Raw genomic sequence first — 16976 nt, forward strand, 5'->3', positions numbered from 1 at the left:
GAACGCCCTGGCCACGGTCGCGAGGCACGCCGACGACGCACCGGACGGCCCTGCCGACGGCAGCGCGAACCGGGCCCTGGCCTGGAAGAACTTCAAGAAGACGCCGCTGCCGCCAGGGGCCCCGCAGGGCGGCGGGGATTGAGGGCTGCCCTGCCGAGGGTAGCCGCGACCAGGTGCAGGAAGTGCCCTCCTCCTATCTATTTATATGGACAGATACACCACCCTTGTAGATGGAGAAGGGTCCTCAGAAGCCGCCTGCTAGCGCTCCAGCATTAGGGTGTGGGTGGCGGGACGCGCCAAAGCTGAGGACTGTCGGGGGTCACGTCTGGGGAGTGCGGAGAGCCGCCGCGCAGCCAGTGATCTTCGCTGGAGACTGAGTCGGGGGCTGGAAGAGGGGTGGATACCTTTCTGGCCTTAGAGCTGCAGAAGGGTCTGGGCCAGGGTTGTGGCAGCCTCCCAGAGAGCCTCCGGGAGAGCCCAAGGGTCTTTCTCAGGGGAGGGTGTTACAGGTTTTTGTTTGTATTTGTTTTGTATTAAGGGTCTTGGGCTGGAGGCTGGGCCTCCAGACACTGATATAGTGTGTGACCCACACACTACTCAATAGATGTTAGGGACATGTGGGCTGCTGGAACATTGTTACCTGGACACAGACTCACCCAGGGCAATGCCGCCTGGATATACAACCGCAGTCTGCAGGGCATCAATTGGACCACAGCTAGTCCCTGGCCAGCTTCACTCTGCTGACAGACCCAAACTCTTACTGGACAACATTGCCTGGGCACAGTGGCATCTAGTCAATGTTCTTGGGACTCTTAGCTTCGTTATGGACAGTGACACCAAGGACACTTAACCTTTCACTTAGCCTCACCACAGGCAGACACCTGGACACCACTGTCTCTCCAGAAAGTGTCACCCTACACTCAGGTTCCATAGCCTAACTTCCCAGTGTCACCGGGGAGTGGTTTCACCTTGCACAGAGAGCCCTTCACTAGCTGTCCTTGTCACCAGGACCTACCCCACCTAGCACAGCCTGCAGCAGAGCCTGGAACCGGTAGCTTCTCACCTCCTGGCTTCGGAAACATCAGTTGAAGTCATCATTTAATAGCGCACAGTGTCCTGGGGTCAGCCAGCTTGTTTTTTTTTTGTTTTTGTTTTTGTTTTTGTTTTTTAAATAAAGTGTAGTATTAGACTTTAACAGGTGGCGTTTCCAAGACCTGCTAGTTTTTCTCCTTGGAAATGGGGGATCAGAGGGATCTGGGGAGGTGTGTGTGTTCTGGATACAGGTATGGGACCGGCTGTGATGGGCTGGGGGAGGGTCGCTCAGGGGTCCCCTGTTGTATGGCAGGCACACTGAGGTCTCAGTGGAATTCGGGCAGGAATCTCGCCTCCGTGGGAGAGGTAGTATATTCCCACCCCACCCCCGCAAAATATGTGAGGCCAAGGTCACTCTGTGTATCGTTTATTGCGGGAAGGGGTCGAATCTGGTTCCTAGGGGCTCTGCCAGAGCCACAGGCCCAGCAGAGCCGCGTGCACACGGGCTAGGGTTGGGGCGGGCACCGAGGCTGCTGCGCGGATGGAGGCACCTGGAGAGGCCGAGACCCTGCGACCCCCGAGAGGCTGCTGCGGGCGGAAGTTCTCGGTGAGCGGTGCAGGGTGAGAGCCGGGGAGCCCAGCCTGGAGCATGGTCTGGAACTGGGCCACCTGAGGGCTCGGAGCAGAGACAGGTTAAGACGTGGGCAGGGGCTGCGGGAGGGAGGGAAGAGGGCAGAGCTGCCCAGTGGAAAGGGTGGGGGCCCCACCTGTGAGCGCCCGATGGGTACCGCGTCCTCGAAGACAGTCCAGACAACCGCAGGCTGGCAGCCAGGCGTGGTCAGCGACCCCGAGTAGCGGTAGTAGCGCGAGAGGCCTGAGGCGCCCGGCAGCAGCGAGGCCAGCGGGAAGGTGGAGGCCAGATTCACAGAGACTCCTGGGCCGGGGAGGGGAGGTGGGATTGCAATCGGCCTCCTTGTGCCCAGCCGCCCCCCCCCCCCCCCGCCCCCCCCCCCCCCCCCGGCCCCCAGCTAACCCCGCGCCCCGGGTGCGATCCCGTGGCTCCTCACCGCGCTCAGACACGTTCTTCAGGCTGGATACCAGGACGGAGAAGTTGGCGTTGTCAGTGTCCTGCTCCTGGGGAGGGGGCTCCAAGTGAGAAGGGCTCTGAGTGGGTGGGTCTCCAAAGGGGAAATCTGAGGTGGGGAGAGGTCTAGAGGAGACTGTAAGTGGGATGGGGGTAGGCTCCCAGTGGGGGCAGCTTGGAGATCTGCTGGGGGAAGGGTCACCCTCCCTCCGCACTGACCCTGCAGACCCGGTACCTCTCCTTGGCCCCATCCTCCCACAGAACTCTTTAAATCCTATAAACCGTACAGACTCCCCCAACAGCCCCACCAAAACTCTACAGGCCCACTCTGCTCCCTTTGCAGACCCCCTTTCTGGGAAGCACAAGGAGTCACAGAACTCCTCTGTCCCTCCCTCACTGCCAGGAGTTGCACAACCTCTCCCTCACCACCAACAGCACCGCCAGCACAGCCAGCCCATCGGGGTGACCTCGAGCTTCCCCCATGCTCTGGTACCTCGTGTTCATGTGGACCACGTGCATCTGGAGAGGCACAGACCGTGAGAGGTACCAGCTGCTCCTTCCACAGGGCACACCTACCACCCTACCCCCTACCCAAGCCCACCTCCATGGGGCGGCGCTGCCCATCCAGGCTGTGCTCTGAACCTGCTTGACCAGGGCCCCCCCAGTGGAAGTGCAGCTGCAGTGCGCGGTAGGCAGGCAGTGGCAGCCCGGCGCCCCGAATCTCCAGGTGGCTCTGTGGGCCAGCGTCTATGTGGAGCAGCACTGGGGGTAAAGGAACACATGACACTCTTTCCCTCCACCCGCTTGCCCTTGTGCCCTTGTGCTGTTAGGGCACAGAGTGCCAGCACAGGGCCCCTTTGGGCTAGTCTGCTCCCTGGCCGGGCTTCCATGGAATAGATCCTCTGGTGGTCAGCAGATGGCAGTGGAAAAAACCTACCCTGCAATGAGGGGGAGAAGAGGGTGGCCCTCCTGTGGTGGGAGTTTTGACCCACCACAGCTGTGTGTGAGACTGGGGGGCTGTGATGACTTCCGAGGTGCTGTGAGGGGCTCTGACTTCTGGGAATGTCCCGACTTCTGGTCCTCAGGGGCAATGGCTGATTGCTATTGTTAGGGGGATCCTGACACCTGTATGTGGGGGTTCATGACCCCTGTTGGGGGTGTCTACCAGCGAGTATGGATGTTCCTGTGCTCTTTGTGGAGATTTTGATCCTTATGGGTGTGTTGGGGGGTAGTTCTCACTCCAAGGTGGGTTTCAGCTTGTGTCTGTGGGGATCCTGGCCGTAGGGTACTGACCTGTATGGCCATCATTCTCCAGGGTCCACGGGCCTGGAGGTGCTGTGTTGTAGCCCTGTAAGATGAAGGGTCCCAGGGTGGGGTCCCGCTGAACCAAGTGAAGGTCGATGTTGATGGGGGACTGGGCTGGGCCCCCACAGGCAGGGGCCATCTCCTTCCAGTGGGTGGGGCCTGAGGGAACAAGGTCAGGGATATGTGGGGGGGGGGGGGGCGGGGGGGACAACTTGGGGATACACAGAGGAAGGCAGTGCCTCTCTCCCTCCCTCCTGCACATACCTAGAGAATCGCCCAGCCTCAGGAAGCTCCTTCCTGCTCACCCACACACCTGGACAGGTCACAACTGCCACACGTACCCCGACCTAGCCTGGCCATAATGTTTGTAACACTCTCACGTAGGTAGGCACCACCTGGTCTGGGCCATACTCTGACACACAGTCACCTGCAGCTAGAGTGCCCCACAGGGAATGGGGATGGAAGGGTCTCCTGGCACGACAGTCACACACCCACACTGGGGACATGTATCACTTGCTCACACATGGGCTGACCATGCTGACAGCCTTACAGTCCCCACTTATATGAACAGCTTGGCACACATGCCAGGACTGGAGATCACACCAGCAACAAACACAGACACACAGGCATGGGTGGGGGGGGGGGGCGTCACACGCATGCTGCCTGGTACCCAGACAGCCACTGTGGCCCAGGACTCCAGACACAAACCTGCAGAAACCAGAGAAGCTTGGCATGCACACTGCTTTTGGTTCATGCTAGCATCAGACTGTCTAGTGGCCACAGGACAAAGACTGAAACCATATAGCCTCACATGACACTCTGTCCTCACCACACTTTGGGTCCTGGGAGTCGTAGCACCAGGTGCCTGCGGACAGTGGACAGGGAACTGAGATGAGGGACAGCAATCTGGGCTCTCTCTGAGCTCCATGCAAGAATGGGGCTCCTCCTCTCCTAAGACCCCAACATCTCCTCCCCCAAAGAAACCCCCCAGTGGCAGAGCTTTACAGGGAGAAGGGGGAGCTGCAAGGGAGGGTAGATTCGAGAAGGGTAGAATTCGAGACGGGCAGGGTCCAGGTGCTCACCCTCTGAGTCCCCGCGCACCACCAGTGGCACAGTGAGGAAGGCGAGTGCAAAGCCTGGAGACCGCATGGTGCAGCAGCCACTGTGACTCCAGAGGACTGGAAAGTGCCAGAGAACTGTGGGGCAGGCTAGGCAGCTGTTTATTAGTGGGGTGGGCTTAGGGGCGTGGCTAAGTCTTGTGGGCTCTCTGGCAGGCCACTGCAGAGAGGGTCAGAGGGGGCGGTGTCCAGGCAGGGCCACCAGCAGAGAAGACAGAGGTCTGAGATCACCAGGCACATGCTCTGATCCCAGGGCCGCGGCTGTGTTCCAGCAACAATCGCTGGCATTTACCGGAGCAAAACACTTTAAATAGACTCCCCCAATTGGGGGGAGGCGCTATTATGCCCACTTAAAGAGGAGGAAACAGAGGCTGGGGGCCAGGAGTGACATGCCAAGGTCACCAAGTAAGGATGGAAATGAAAGGGGAGGGCACTTTGAATCCCAGTGCCCTTGACTTTTGAGGCTGGGGTGAGGAGGGTGTATTTCCCTTCTGTTGTGGGCCTGGGACCTCCCAAAGACCATAGGCTCTCTTGTATAGGTGTCTCCCCCCCCCCCCCCCACGCCGCCCCGCACACCTGGGAAAAGGCCCTCCTTTGGGGGATTACTCCACCAACAGGTCTTTGGGAAGCCACAGCTCTCCCACTCTGCCCCGCACCAGCCTGGTGGGGACACTTCAGGCTTCCCCAGCAGCTCCTGAGGCTCTGACTCCAGGCTGTGGCCTGAGCCTCAGCCCCTCAATTCATTCTCCTGGCAAGTGGAGCTGATTTTGCTGCCTCTTGGTGTAGCTGGGAGAGAAAGCAACACTGGAAAGCTCTTTACCCAGCATGTGTGTGCCTGTGGATGTGAGCACAATTGGGCCAGTGATGTGAAGGGAGATGGGGTGGGCTGGGGGTGGGGGTGGGGTATCTTTCTCCAATCCCCAGAGGGTCAGGCTCTCCCCACTTTGGGGAAGGGGCGCTGTCAGCAGTGCTGACGGCACCCAGGACCCCCCCCCCCCACCACCACCCTAGCAGGTATGTTCAGAAATGAGGGATGCTGTCCTCGAAGCTCCTATCCACACCAAGGGACTCCCTGTTCCTTTTTTAACCCTGGCCCCTCGCCTGTCAGGCCCCCAGGATCCCCCTGCCCAGGATGGAGCTGACTGCCAGGACGCTGGGTTAGGAAGGTAAGCACAAGGACCCACCTGAGGTTGAGTCCCCTGGACACCCTTTTGTTCCTCCATCACAGACTGGGAAATTATTGAAAGGACCATGGTCAGTGGGGCATCTTGGAGCCCTGCACCCCAGCCTGGCTCACCTAGATGCCCCAACTCCTCCATCCACCCATCTCAGCCACCCTGGCTGGAGTCTCCCATCGCAACTTAGGTCACACCAAAGACTGACCACGCCTCTTCCAGAACACAAATTTATTTGGCATTTGGATGAAATGGTTCTCACAGCATCTTAAGAAAAGGATTAGTGCCAACCCAACCAAAAATAAACCCAAACTAAAACCCTTAGTGAAAGGAGAACATAAAAAACAGGCATCGAGACAATGTACAATATCGACTCCTTCCTCCACCAGGTAAGTCGGGTCCTGGGGGAAGAGGCCCCTCCCAAGAGCCTGGCCTGTACCTCTGGGAGCCCAGTCAATCACAGGAGCACAAGAGTCTCAGCTCGGGTTGGCTTTGGGATTCTTCATCAGACCCTGGAGCAGTTAGAACTTAACAAAGGGCGGCAATTGGACAGGAGGCCAAGGGCAGCCAGGCAGACCCTGGCTTCCCCACCTCGTTCCCCTCACAACCGCCCTCCAGCAGAGCTCACTCCTAGGCACCAGCTCCTGCACACACGGCATGCAGGCCTCTGTGCAGCCCAAGGACCCCAGCGGGCTGAGCACCCTGGTGCTGGGACAGAACCCTGGCCAGTCCAGAAGCGGGCTCACCATACTTCAGGCCACCTCCTCAATGCCTCCTGCATGCCTGATTGGCCCCAGCAGTCCTTCGGTCCCCAAAGGGAGCTCCCCAGTCCCAGACATCTTGTGCCAACTGCCCTGTCCTCAACACATGGTTCTGAGGTCTGGGCCAGAGACAGGGGAGCTGTGCAGGACTCTCGGCTGTTGAAGTCAGGCCGCTATGTGCTCCGCTGGGATAGTCACTCCAAAGCAGACACGCCCAGGACACTCACCTGGCACCAGTAAGACCTGTGGCTGCTGCTCTAGACCTCGGCTCCCCTGAGCCCAGCACGCTGGAGGCACAACACACTTCCTGCTTTGTCTTCAGCAGCCAACGTGGGGCACACGTGCCCAGGGTGTATTCTTGAAGGATCAGCCCTATGGCAAGGGGAGCTCAGGCCTGTCTGGCATGCAGCCCGAGTCCTGCCTCCAGCACGCTGGATCCTGCGAGCCCAGACAGGCAGTACAAAATTCACACCTCTGGCCGGCTCAAGGGATGACAGTTCTGTGGGGAAACTCAAAAATCTCATTCCATACTGGAAGAACACAATGGGTTTCCAATGGGAGAGTGTGAGAACATGCCTAGGACTGGACTGTGCCACCGAGGTCTGTCACCACAAAGCACCACAGAAACACCCACTTCTAGTCAACCCTCCTGTCACTGCATGCTGGTCTGGAAGAGCTACAAGGGGGACCAGGAGCAGGGCTCCATGCTGTCAGCCAAGGGGCAGAGGTGCAGACCTGGCCACACCTCAGTGCCGCCGAAGATGCCATGGCTGGCCTGGGAAACTGGGGCCCCAAGGCCGAATTCTGGCATACCGCCACCACCTGCAAAACTTGGACACAGATGTACACACACACACAGACACACGCGTACACACAGAAAGAAAAGATCCAGACATTCAACGTAGAAAAGATATGGATGTGCTAAAAATCGCACAGAACCCGCTTAATCTCCAAACCTCAGAAATGCTAAAAGCCCCGTGTCAGGAGACAAGACCACTGCCCAGGAGCAGGCAACAGGGTCCCTTGGTCAAAAGGCCCCTGGGCAGGGAACCCAGCACCCCGAGCTGCTGAGGATGGGAAGGTGGCATGCGGCCACTGGGCACTCGGCTCAGTGGTGGTGGTGTGCAAGTGGACTTTCAGGAGATGGACACAGCCCAGGGCATTAGTTTCAGCCACCCCTCCCCCCAAAGAAACAACCCTTTATGGCACAAACAAGATAGGGTGGGGGGGCAGACCAGACCCACGAGCAAATTCAATAGGAGTGGGGGGCTCCAGAGGGTAGCGGACTGGCTGGCTTAGCCCCCAACCCCCAAAGGAGGATCCAGGGCCAGGACACTCATGCGTGGCTAGGGGCCTTGGCCCAGCTCCAGGGTTGCCTCTTGAGGGAGCCATGCACAGCAATGCTGGGGAGAAAAATGACAGGGTCATTTTCAGGGCCCCCTGGCACAGAACTGGGCTTCACAGAGACCCAGCTTGAAAGACAGAGTGGAGAGTTCAACTTCCTTCCAAGACCCCCTCTGAGGGTCTTGGGCACCAGAGGCCCAGGCCAGCCCCCAACCCAGGGTAGGGTCACCCTTGATGTTCATGGCTGGGCTGGGGGGTATCCTCAGAGCGGCCACTATAGTAACCTCCAAGAGCATCTACCCTGAGGCAGACCAACCACCCAGACTATACTGACAGTCCACACACACAGTGGTGCCTGGAAGTGCTCCTCCTGAACAGTGGCTAGCGAGGTACACATGGCAGCCCCAGGGCTCAGTGGCTGGCTGGCAGGCTCCTCTGGACGGCATACTGCAGCGAGCAGGCCCACCAAAGCCAGGTGTGGTCTGACTCCCACCCGTGCCCACAGTGTCTTCTTTGTTCCCTACTTCTGAAACGTGTGGTCTGAACAAACTTCGTCATTCTTCTGCCATTTGGAAAGAAAAAGACAGGGACCCAAAGCTAAGCATGTTTTTGGAGCCCTCAAGGAGACTCGGTGCAGGTGTTTGCTCCCTCGGGAGGTCGGTGTGGTCTCTACTCGTACATGCACGCCGTCAGCGGGTGTGCGGCAGTGCAGCTGGGTCCAGACTCACTTGGGGGCCCCTCAAATCTCCCACAGGGATCAGTGTTTTCTTGTCAGCAAAAAGGTGCTCTCTGCCCATTGGGGCCGTGGGCTGGGCCATCCTCTACACCACGGTATTGAGGGAACTGCGGCTGTGGCGGCCGCCCCCTGGCAGCGCCTCTGTCGCTGGGGTGCTCCCACTCTGGGTAGGGTCAGGGGGCACAAGCAGGGCACTGCTGCTGTCGGCTGAGTCTTCCAGGTCTGCCAGAGAGGCCCCTGTGGCAGGCACAGGGTGCTCCAGGCCCCGGGGTGATGCACCTTCACCGCCACCATCTCCTGGGGTTGGTGGCCTGGCCTCTGCTGGCTCAAAGGCATCGTCGTCTGCAGGGAGACAAAAGGGAGTCAGCAGGATGGCAGGCCTGGCATGGGGGAAGATGGTGGGCTGCACAGAACCAGGGGCTACTTCTCCTGCCTGAATGCTCCCGTGGTGGCGGGAGGAGGGGGAAGCTGTGCTCACCCCCCACTTTTGCCACGTGGCCCGGTGCAAGGCGCAGGGGTAGTCGTGAGCAAGCCATGGCAATGTGATACAGAGGGACAGGCTTTGACAGAGTCCGCAGAACAAAGTTGGGGGAGAGGGAAAGTCCTCTCAGACTTGTTGGAGGTTGAAGCAGGGCTCACGTGACACAAGGGAGTTACTGGGCCGGATGTGAGCAGGCGGAACAGGGGACACAGCCCCCAGAAAAGGTGCTGTGGCTGGAATATGGGGATGAGAATGTAGAAGACAGGACCAGAGCAGACAGCTCCACAAACCTTACCGGGGTCTGTAGAAATCTCTGGTTTGAGGGAGGCTCTGTGGCAGCCCATTCCTTTCAGCGTGCCTGCTCCTTATTCCGGCTTTCTCCAAAACCTCAAGGCATGGGGGCCCCTGTTTCCTGGCTGGCTGGGGGGGGGCCCCCCCCCCCCGCCCGCCCGGGGGGGGGGGCCCGGGGGCGGGGGGGGGGCCCCCCCCCCCCCCCCCCCGCCTCAGCAGTCCTGTTACCTGCCCCAGAGAGCAATGGCTCCCTCACAGCCTGCTCCATGCAGCCATCTGGGACCCGCTGCCCTCCAGCAGCATCCCTGGCAGGAGCCTGTTCTACCCCGACCCCCTGGACGGCAGACTGAGACAAACTGTGTGTGCAGGGGTCAAATCCAGGTCTTGCCTGCACATCACAGAGAAGCAGTACTAGCAAACAGGCCCAAAAACACAGCGGCGCTGGCCCCATGACACACATTCTGCTGTGCTGTGTGGGTGTGCAAGGAGCCAGGCAAGGAGTGCAAGGAGTGGGGCACTGCCTGCTGTCATACTGCAGGGGGTTGTGTGCATGTTAGAGGGTATTAACATGTAGGCAAACGGGATGGGACACCTGAGCTGCACATCAGGGACAGGAATAAGCTGGGCAATGGTGAGGAAACTGGCATTCCCTCTGTGCTACACAGACCTATGAGGAATGATCTTCCACAGGAGCAGATGGACAAACGACTTAAGCAGTAAGGCCAACATCACAGAACCAGTGGCTTTCTTCCCATTTCACAGACAGGAAGGAATGTCACAAAGGCATCTCTAACAATTACCACATATGCACATGTGTCTTTGTGACCCAGCAGTTGGCTCTGGGCTGGCACCTGGAAGACCTGGGCCAGTCCTATCCCCACAACCGCCAACACCCGGCTCCCCATCTCTCCATACTGCCCAGCTGAGTGTGCCCCAAGGGCTGCTTGCTAACAGGTGTTCATGGGAGGAAGGCAAGGGGCAGCATGGCCACTGCCCACGGTCATCTGCATGTACAACCCTGGGAAGAGCCTGCCCACCAACAGGTGGTTCCACCTTAAATGGAAAGTCAAAAAGAAGCAGAAGGCCAAGGAAGAAGTGGAGGTTCAGGGTCCTGTGTACTGGGGAGGAGGACCAGTGAGCCTCTGGCTGCAAACAGAGGATGGCCAGTGATGTGCTGCTCCCTGCCCCTGGGAGGGAAGCACCTGCAGGGTCGTAGAACACGCTGTCGGGGTTAATGGAGGCCTCATAGGGCGGCGGTGGATCATCAGGCTGGTCGATGTCTGGGTACTTGTATGCGGTGTAGGGAGGAGGAGGGTCGTGGAAGTGGAACGTGCCGCCTTCTCCATCGTCAGAAAGGTGTAGGGGCGTGAGGCCAGTGCCGAACCCATCTGGGCCATAATCAAAGCCGGGGATCCTCCGGCCGAGGTTGAAGTGGTGCACTGAGCAACAGCAGGGAGAGACGAGCAACAGCTGAGTCACCCCAGAGGCCCACAGCATCTGACATCCCGACCGTCACACTTGTGTGCCCAGCTGCCCACATGAGAGCCCTGAAGCTCTGATGCGAACCCCCCCTCCTTCAGAAAGTCCCTGCCCCTTACCCATGTGCAACCCATCATGACATCCTGCCACTTGCACCGCCCAGTCCTCACCACATCTCTCCAGCTTGAGTGTCTTTGTAGATGACTAGGTGAAAACTGAGGGTCTGTGGAAGGGCTGTGCTGTGAGGCCCCCAACTGCAGCTGGCACAGTCCCTTTGTATTCCTACCACCTTGATTCGGGGCCCTCCCCGGAGGGTCTGTACCCATCCCACTGCTCCCCACACAGACTGGGGACTGGGCGCTAGGGAGCACAGCTTGCTCACTGACACAAGGTGATTCCAGCAGCCCTATGGAGGGCACAGGCCACAGCAGAGAACTCTCTTGCTGCAGTGAACTTGGGCTGAGGAGGGCCAAGTCACACTCTAAGTTGCCTGACATTCACGGGCGTCTGCTGCTCTGCCCTCTCTGCCCACGGCAGGTGGCCCCCCGCTCATGGTCCAGGCCGTCAGAAAAGGTAACATCAACTATCTAAACATACAGCAGCAGCTGCCTGTCCTGTTTCAAGGTCTGGAGGGCCGGGGAGCCTGGGGGCAGCTGGCACTGAGGGCACACCCCTCCCTCCACACATCCACGGCCTGATTTTGGGTCCCAAGGACAGCTCCTCTAGTTTCCCAGGTGTGCACTCAGCCCAGGAGCAGGTGAGTGGGTGGGACAGGGACACCCCACCAGGGCACCCCTATCATCTACACCCTCTTGCCTGTTCCCTTGCCCCCCCTTGCTACTTCCAGTACCCTCTCACCCTAAAGAGGACACAGCCCAGAGCAGGGCCCCCGCTGTGGCTATTATAGGTAGGGCCAAGCACACTCACAGTTTGCTCCAATCAGGGACTCAATGCGCTCCCGGCGCCTCTGGCGAAGCCGGTGGACCATGAAAAGCAGAAGCGACAGGATGAGGAAGGAGGAGATGCAGCTAACGATCAGACGCATCCCACTGGCCATGGAGTCAAACAGGCTGTTGCCATCTGTTACAAGGAGAGGAAAGAAATCGGCTGTTCTCAGAAAAGGAGAGCCTGATCCCCAGGGCTTAGTGCTACGGGAAGGCCACAGCCCTCCACCACCAGGCATCTATGTGGAAAAGGCAACTTGCTTCCTGATTCCCTGCACTTGACGTCTTAGGAGAGATGGGAAAAATGAAAACAGCTGAAAGTCAAGAATACTGTGGTTACATCAAAGGAGAGAAGCAAATCATGGGCCAGGAAAGATGTTTTACCTTCCAGTCTAGCACTCCTAAGTGCCAGGCAATGCGCCCCTTCTGCCTAAAAGCTGGCGGGTGCTGTGTTATGGGCCCCTGTGTCCCCAACCATATAGTACAAAATCAGGCAGATATGACCGAGCCACTGGACTCTAGACCAGGGATGCTCACCTGGGCGACACTGCAACTTCCAGGGAACATTTGGCAATGCCTGGAGACTCTTTTGGTCATCATCAACCACTTGAGGGGTGGAGGCACTACTGGCATCTAGTGGGTAGAGGCCAGGGATGCTGCTCAACATCCTGCTATGCACAAGAAAGCCCCACATCACAGCACTCGGCCCCAAATGTTGACAATTCCACCCTGCCTTACCCTGGCGCACACCGGTGCTGGTTAGGTGCTTGCTATGGAGCTGCTGTGGGTAGGGCACAGATGGTGATCATGGGATGAGGGGTGAGGGAAGAGAACTTGCACTGGCTGAGTGCCTACAGTGTGACGGACATCTCCAGGGGCTCCTACCTAGATGAGATGAGCCACTCACACCAAGTCACAGAAGAGCAGAACCAGGAAGTGGTCCCAGGAACACCTGCCTCCACAAACCCAGAGGGAAGGCCAGGGAGGCTTCAGTGCAGGGAGGGGGGCAGGCACAGCGAGGAAGCGACCTATAGCCACTGGAAGCAGGACTCTGTGTGGGTGTAAGGGCCAAGGACTATCGTATCAATCCATACCAATGCAGATGGTCAGAGCTCACACTTGCCCTCCTCCCACGGGAGCCAGAAAGCTTCCCTCAAAGCTGCATTTATTGCTGACAACACTTGGAAAGTAAATATGTGGAAATGATACATTCTCTCACCAATTAGCTGCTTTTTTTGGTGCCTCTGATCCTCTTCCAGACTCAAGGGAACATTTTGTCTCTGTCTGTGGGAGGAAGTCTGTCAGCCCAGGGGGCTACTGACATGTCTATTAATTGGTGGTCAGCTCAGAGATCCCAAGGGAGCACCTAAAGGAGCAGCCCCTTTGCAATGACTCTTAATCACTTCTAAAATAAACCCAAGGACACAGTCAAGGTCCCTGACCATTCCTCCATGATGATTACCAGGAAGGAGGAAGCATCTCCTAGAAGAAAGTCACCTGCAGTCAGACACAAAGAAGACAGCACTGTTCTAGGGTCAGAAGTCAGAGATCCCTGGGGACTCGCCACAACTGGTCCCTCCATGGGGCTCTGGACAGTACCAGACGGGGCTGTGTTCTGTCTTCCAGGCTACTGGTCCTTAGTTAACCCTTGGGCCCCAGAGGACATGTCTTGCTGGGGAAGATGCTGTTGCAACTGAAGGTGCCCTGAAGTTCACCTGGCCTGGCCCTTGGTCTGATGCTTGAGCCATCCCAGGTCCTTTTCACGCAGCTGCCCAGTCTGTGCATGAAGAACTTCAGTGATCAGGAACTTAACCATTTCACTGAGCTTGGTTACATGGTTAATGGTTTCAAATCTCCGTCAGAGATGGCAGGTGAAACAGAAGCTCAGCAGGAATCAGAGGCCAATGCCCTGGATTCTAACGTGGGCTCTGCTCCTGGCAGCTGCTCTGCTGGGCACCTCCTCTCACCTCTTGGGAGCCTTGTGACCCCAGGCTTCCCCAGGGCACCAGTGCAGGACGGGAATGGAGAGCACCAGTTGCTCTGTGCCTCAGCCACCCTCAGAGCTGGCAATTCTGTCATTTTCATCTTCCATTAGGTGTGGTGGCCCAAGTGCATTCAATTTGTTTCCCTAGTGACCAGTTGAACATCTTTTCAGCTGTCTGGCTGCCATCATGTGTCTTCTTTGGTGAAGTGTCGTATTAAATCTTCTCCCCACTTTTTAAAAAAAAAGTTTATTTATTTTGAGAAAGAGAGAGAGCATGTCTAGGTGCAAGAGGGGGTGGGACAGAAAGAAAGGCAGAGACAGAATCCCAAGCAGGCTCTGCACTGTCAGTGCAGAGCCCAATGTGGGGCTTGAACCCACAAACTGTGAGAGAGACCATGACCTGAGCTGAAATCAAGAGTTGGATGCTCAACTGAGCCACCCAGGCACCCCTCCCCACTTTTTAACAGGGTGGTTTCTTATTACTGGGGTTTGTAGAGTCTTTATATACTCTGAATACAAGACTCTGACTTGTGTTTTGCAAATATTTTTTCTCTGCTGGTGGCTCATCTTTTCATTTCCTTAAGCAACTTTCAAAAGCAGAAGTTTTCAATTTTGATGAAGTCCAATTTATCAATTTTTCTTTTTTTGGATCAAGCTTTTGATGTCAGCTATAAATGTTGCCTATCCCAAGGTCACAAAGATTTTTGTTTTCTTTTAACAGACTTTATTTTTTTTAGAGCCTATATTTTCTTCTAGAAGTTTCTGAATTTTGAGTCAATTAAAAAAATTTTTTTTAATTTAAGTTTATTTATTTATTTATTTAGAAAGAGAGAGACAGAGACAGAGAGAGAGAGAATGGGAGAGCAGGGGAGGGGCAGAGAGAGAAGGAGAGACAGAATCCCAAGCAGGCTCTGTACTGTCAGCACAGAGCCCAATGTGGGGCTTGATCCCATGAACCACGATCATGACCTGAGCTGAAATTAAGAGTCAGATGCTTAACTGACTGAGCCACCCAGGTGCCCCTTAAGTTAATTTTTATACATAGTAGAATGTGTAGTTAAAGGTATGTATGTGTATATATGTGTGTGTATATTTGCATATGGATGTAAAATTTTCCAGCACCATTTGTTGAAAGATTATCCTTTCTCTATTTAATTGTTTTTGTACCATTGTCAAGTATCAGTTGACCATATAAGTGTGGGACTATTTCTAGACTCTATTCTAGAGTCCACTGATCTATATATCTCTTGATAATACTGCAATGTTTTGTTTACCAGGACTGTACACTAAGTTTTACATCAGGTACCATGAATCCTCCAACTTATTAAAAACTGTTTTGGCTATTCTAATTCCTCTGCCATTCTACATAAATTTTAGAATCAGTCTGTCAATGTCTGCCAAAAGTCTGCTGGAATTTTGGTTGGGACTGCACTGTATCCATAGATAATTTGGGGGAATTAACTGTATAATGATATTGAGTCTTATGATCCATGAACATGGTACACCTCTCCTTTTATTTACACCTTTGCTTTCTTTCATCAGTATTTTATGATTTGTAGCATACAGACTGCACATATTAGTAGGATTTATACCAAGGATTTCATGGTTTTGGTACTACTGTAAATGGCATTTTTCTTAGAAATTTCAATTTCCAACTGTTCATAGGCAGTATATATAAAAACAATGTAGTTTTATATATTGACCTTGTATCTGGAGACCCTGCTAAAGACACTTATTAGTTTTGGTATCTTTCCTGTAGATCCTCTGGGATTTCCTATGCAGACAATCATGTCATCTACTAAAAAAGATTATTTCACTTTTCTCTTCTGGTCTGGATACCATTTCATTTTCGGCATTGCCCTTGACCTCTTGAACAACCCTAAACAGAATAAGAGCAGATATCCTTACCTTATTGAAGGGGATACTTTCCCAAAGTCCCCAGTTTGGGTGGCAGTGTCTCTGTCCTTTTTGGAATACAGGCATTTCCCAGGAGAAAATGCTCCAACCTGGGAAGCAGTCAGGAGCCTGCAAAAGTAAGGCTGAAGCAAGAGGCAAGGAGAGGCCCTGGATAAGCTGCTCTGGCAGCACAGGAGAATGGCCTACAGCAGCTATGGTCTCATCCAGAGGCCCTGAAAGCCCTGCTCTGCTGAGAAGTCCTCAGGGTTGGTTAGGCTCTACAGGCCTTATATATATCTAATCATTCTTATAAAGCTTGGATGGAGAGGTAAGGCAACACTGGTAGACTCCTAAGAAATGGAATGAGAAGTCCAGGTGATGTGACTTGTGAAAGCCAGAGGTTTGACTCATGTGGAAAATAAGTGAGTTGGAGGCTCAGAGTGATGTGGCCAGGACACAGACCTGGTAAACAATGAATAGGTGCTTGTCAGAATCCCATAGGAATTCATCCTACACAAGAGGTAGCATCTACCATGTGGGATAGGGAGGCCCAAGTATACTTTCACTGAACTCCATGTTCCCCGATGGCTCCATATCTGACTGCACGTTTGGGATGTGTGCCAGAGTGCCCCATTTGGCTAAATCTCAGATACCGCTGACGTTACTTTGCCCTCTCCCCAGAAGCCTTCCTGGCATGCAGGACATTGACAGCTCTCTACTCAAGGAGAGCTCTTGTTGTTGTGGCCCTCACGGGCTAACTCTAGCTGTTGCACCAGCACTAGGCAAACAGTATCTCCTTCACAGGGGCCCTGGAGGTTGGAGATGGCCTCCCTGCCCTGCCCAAGCTGTTCATCTACAGGGTCCACAAGCTCAGGAACGGCCACAAGTCCCTGCTCTCTCATATTGCAGCAGCCAAGATAAAAAACAAATTCATGCTTTTGATTTACATTTCTCTTAAGATCATGAATTTATAGAGATGCCAACTGCACTGGTGTGGAGAACAATCCAGCATGCTGTATGGAGTGTGATGCCCACTCATGGTCCTACAGATTACGTTGCTATCTGTTGCTCTTTAGTGTGTGTGTACGTGGAAAAGGAAGGAAGAGGGTTATCCAGAGACCACATGCGTACATAGTGTCTAACCACAAAGCACCACCTGGTAGAAAGGAGTTTTCTCTTGAAATTGAGGATAATATTTAATCTTTTTCTTGAAGATTTTAACAGTAAAAATTGAGGACTATAAGCAGTAAAAAGTGTCATTATTCTCCAGATCACCATAGCCAAGAAAGAGCTCAAGTAGGGACATAAGTCTTGAGAAAGACAGGCCAGGTCTGAAGCTATCATTT

The 16976-nt window shown here is 55.1% G+C and overlaps 2 protein-coding genes across 15 annotated transcripts in view; both read right to left on the reverse strand.

Moving 5' to 3' along the window:
* Positions 1–1442: 1442 nt before the first annotated feature.
* LOC121023293 (carbonic anhydrase 15-like) lies at positions 1443–5077 on the reverse strand. Of its 8 annotated transcripts, none has more exons than XM_040465083.1 (8): positions 4504–5077; positions 4233–4286; positions 3410–3580; positions 2718–2863; positions 2543–2635; positions 2100–2178; positions 1800–1966; positions 1443–1708 (listed from the first exon to the last, which is right to left on the reverse strand). In XM_040465083.1, exons 1-8 carry the CDS (start codon positions 4568–4570, stop codon positions 1460–1462), a joined length of 1026 nt encoding a protein of 341 aa, XP_040321017.1. In that variant the 5' UTR covers positions 4571–5077; the 3' UTR covers positions 1443–1459. The 8 variants fall into 8 exon arrangements, with proteins under 8 accessions (XP_040321017.1, XP_040321015.1, XP_040321016.1 ...); XM_040465081.1 differs by having other exon boundaries at positions 2718–2878; positions 4504–5075; XM_040465082.1 differs by having other exon boundaries at positions 2100–2166; positions 2718–2878; positions 4504–5073.
* Positions 5078–5930: 853 nt separating this feature from the next.
* Positions 5931–16976, reverse strand: part of DGCR2 (DiGeorge syndrome critical region gene 2) — a 100620-nt gene continuing 89574 nt past the window's right edge. For 4 of the 7 annotated variants that reach the window (XM_040465080.1, XM_040465079.1, XM_040465077.1 and 1 more), the window contains 3 exons: positions 11734–11886; positions 10530–10766; positions 5931–8897 (listed from right to left, as the gene is read on the reverse strand). In XM_040465080.1, the coding sequence (XP_040321014.1) occupies positions 8641–8897; positions 10530–10766; positions 11734–11886 (647 nt within the window). In that variant the 3' untranslated portion in view covers positions 5931–8640. Of the gene's footprint in view, positions 8898–10529; positions 10767–11733; positions 11887–12287; positions 12384–16976 lie in introns of all 7 variants that reach the window. The other 3 variants (XM_040465078.1, XM_040465075.1, XM_040465074.1) reach the window with 1 other exon arrangement.

This window comes from Herpailurus yagouaroundi, unplaced genomic scaffold (genome assembly GCF_014898765.1).
Source record: "Herpailurus yagouaroundi ecotype Mexico unplaced genomic scaffold, PumYag 545, whole genome shotgun sequence".
NCBI classification, from domain to species: Eukaryota; Metazoa; Chordata; class Mammalia; order Carnivora; family Felidae; genus Herpailurus; species Herpailurus yagouaroundi.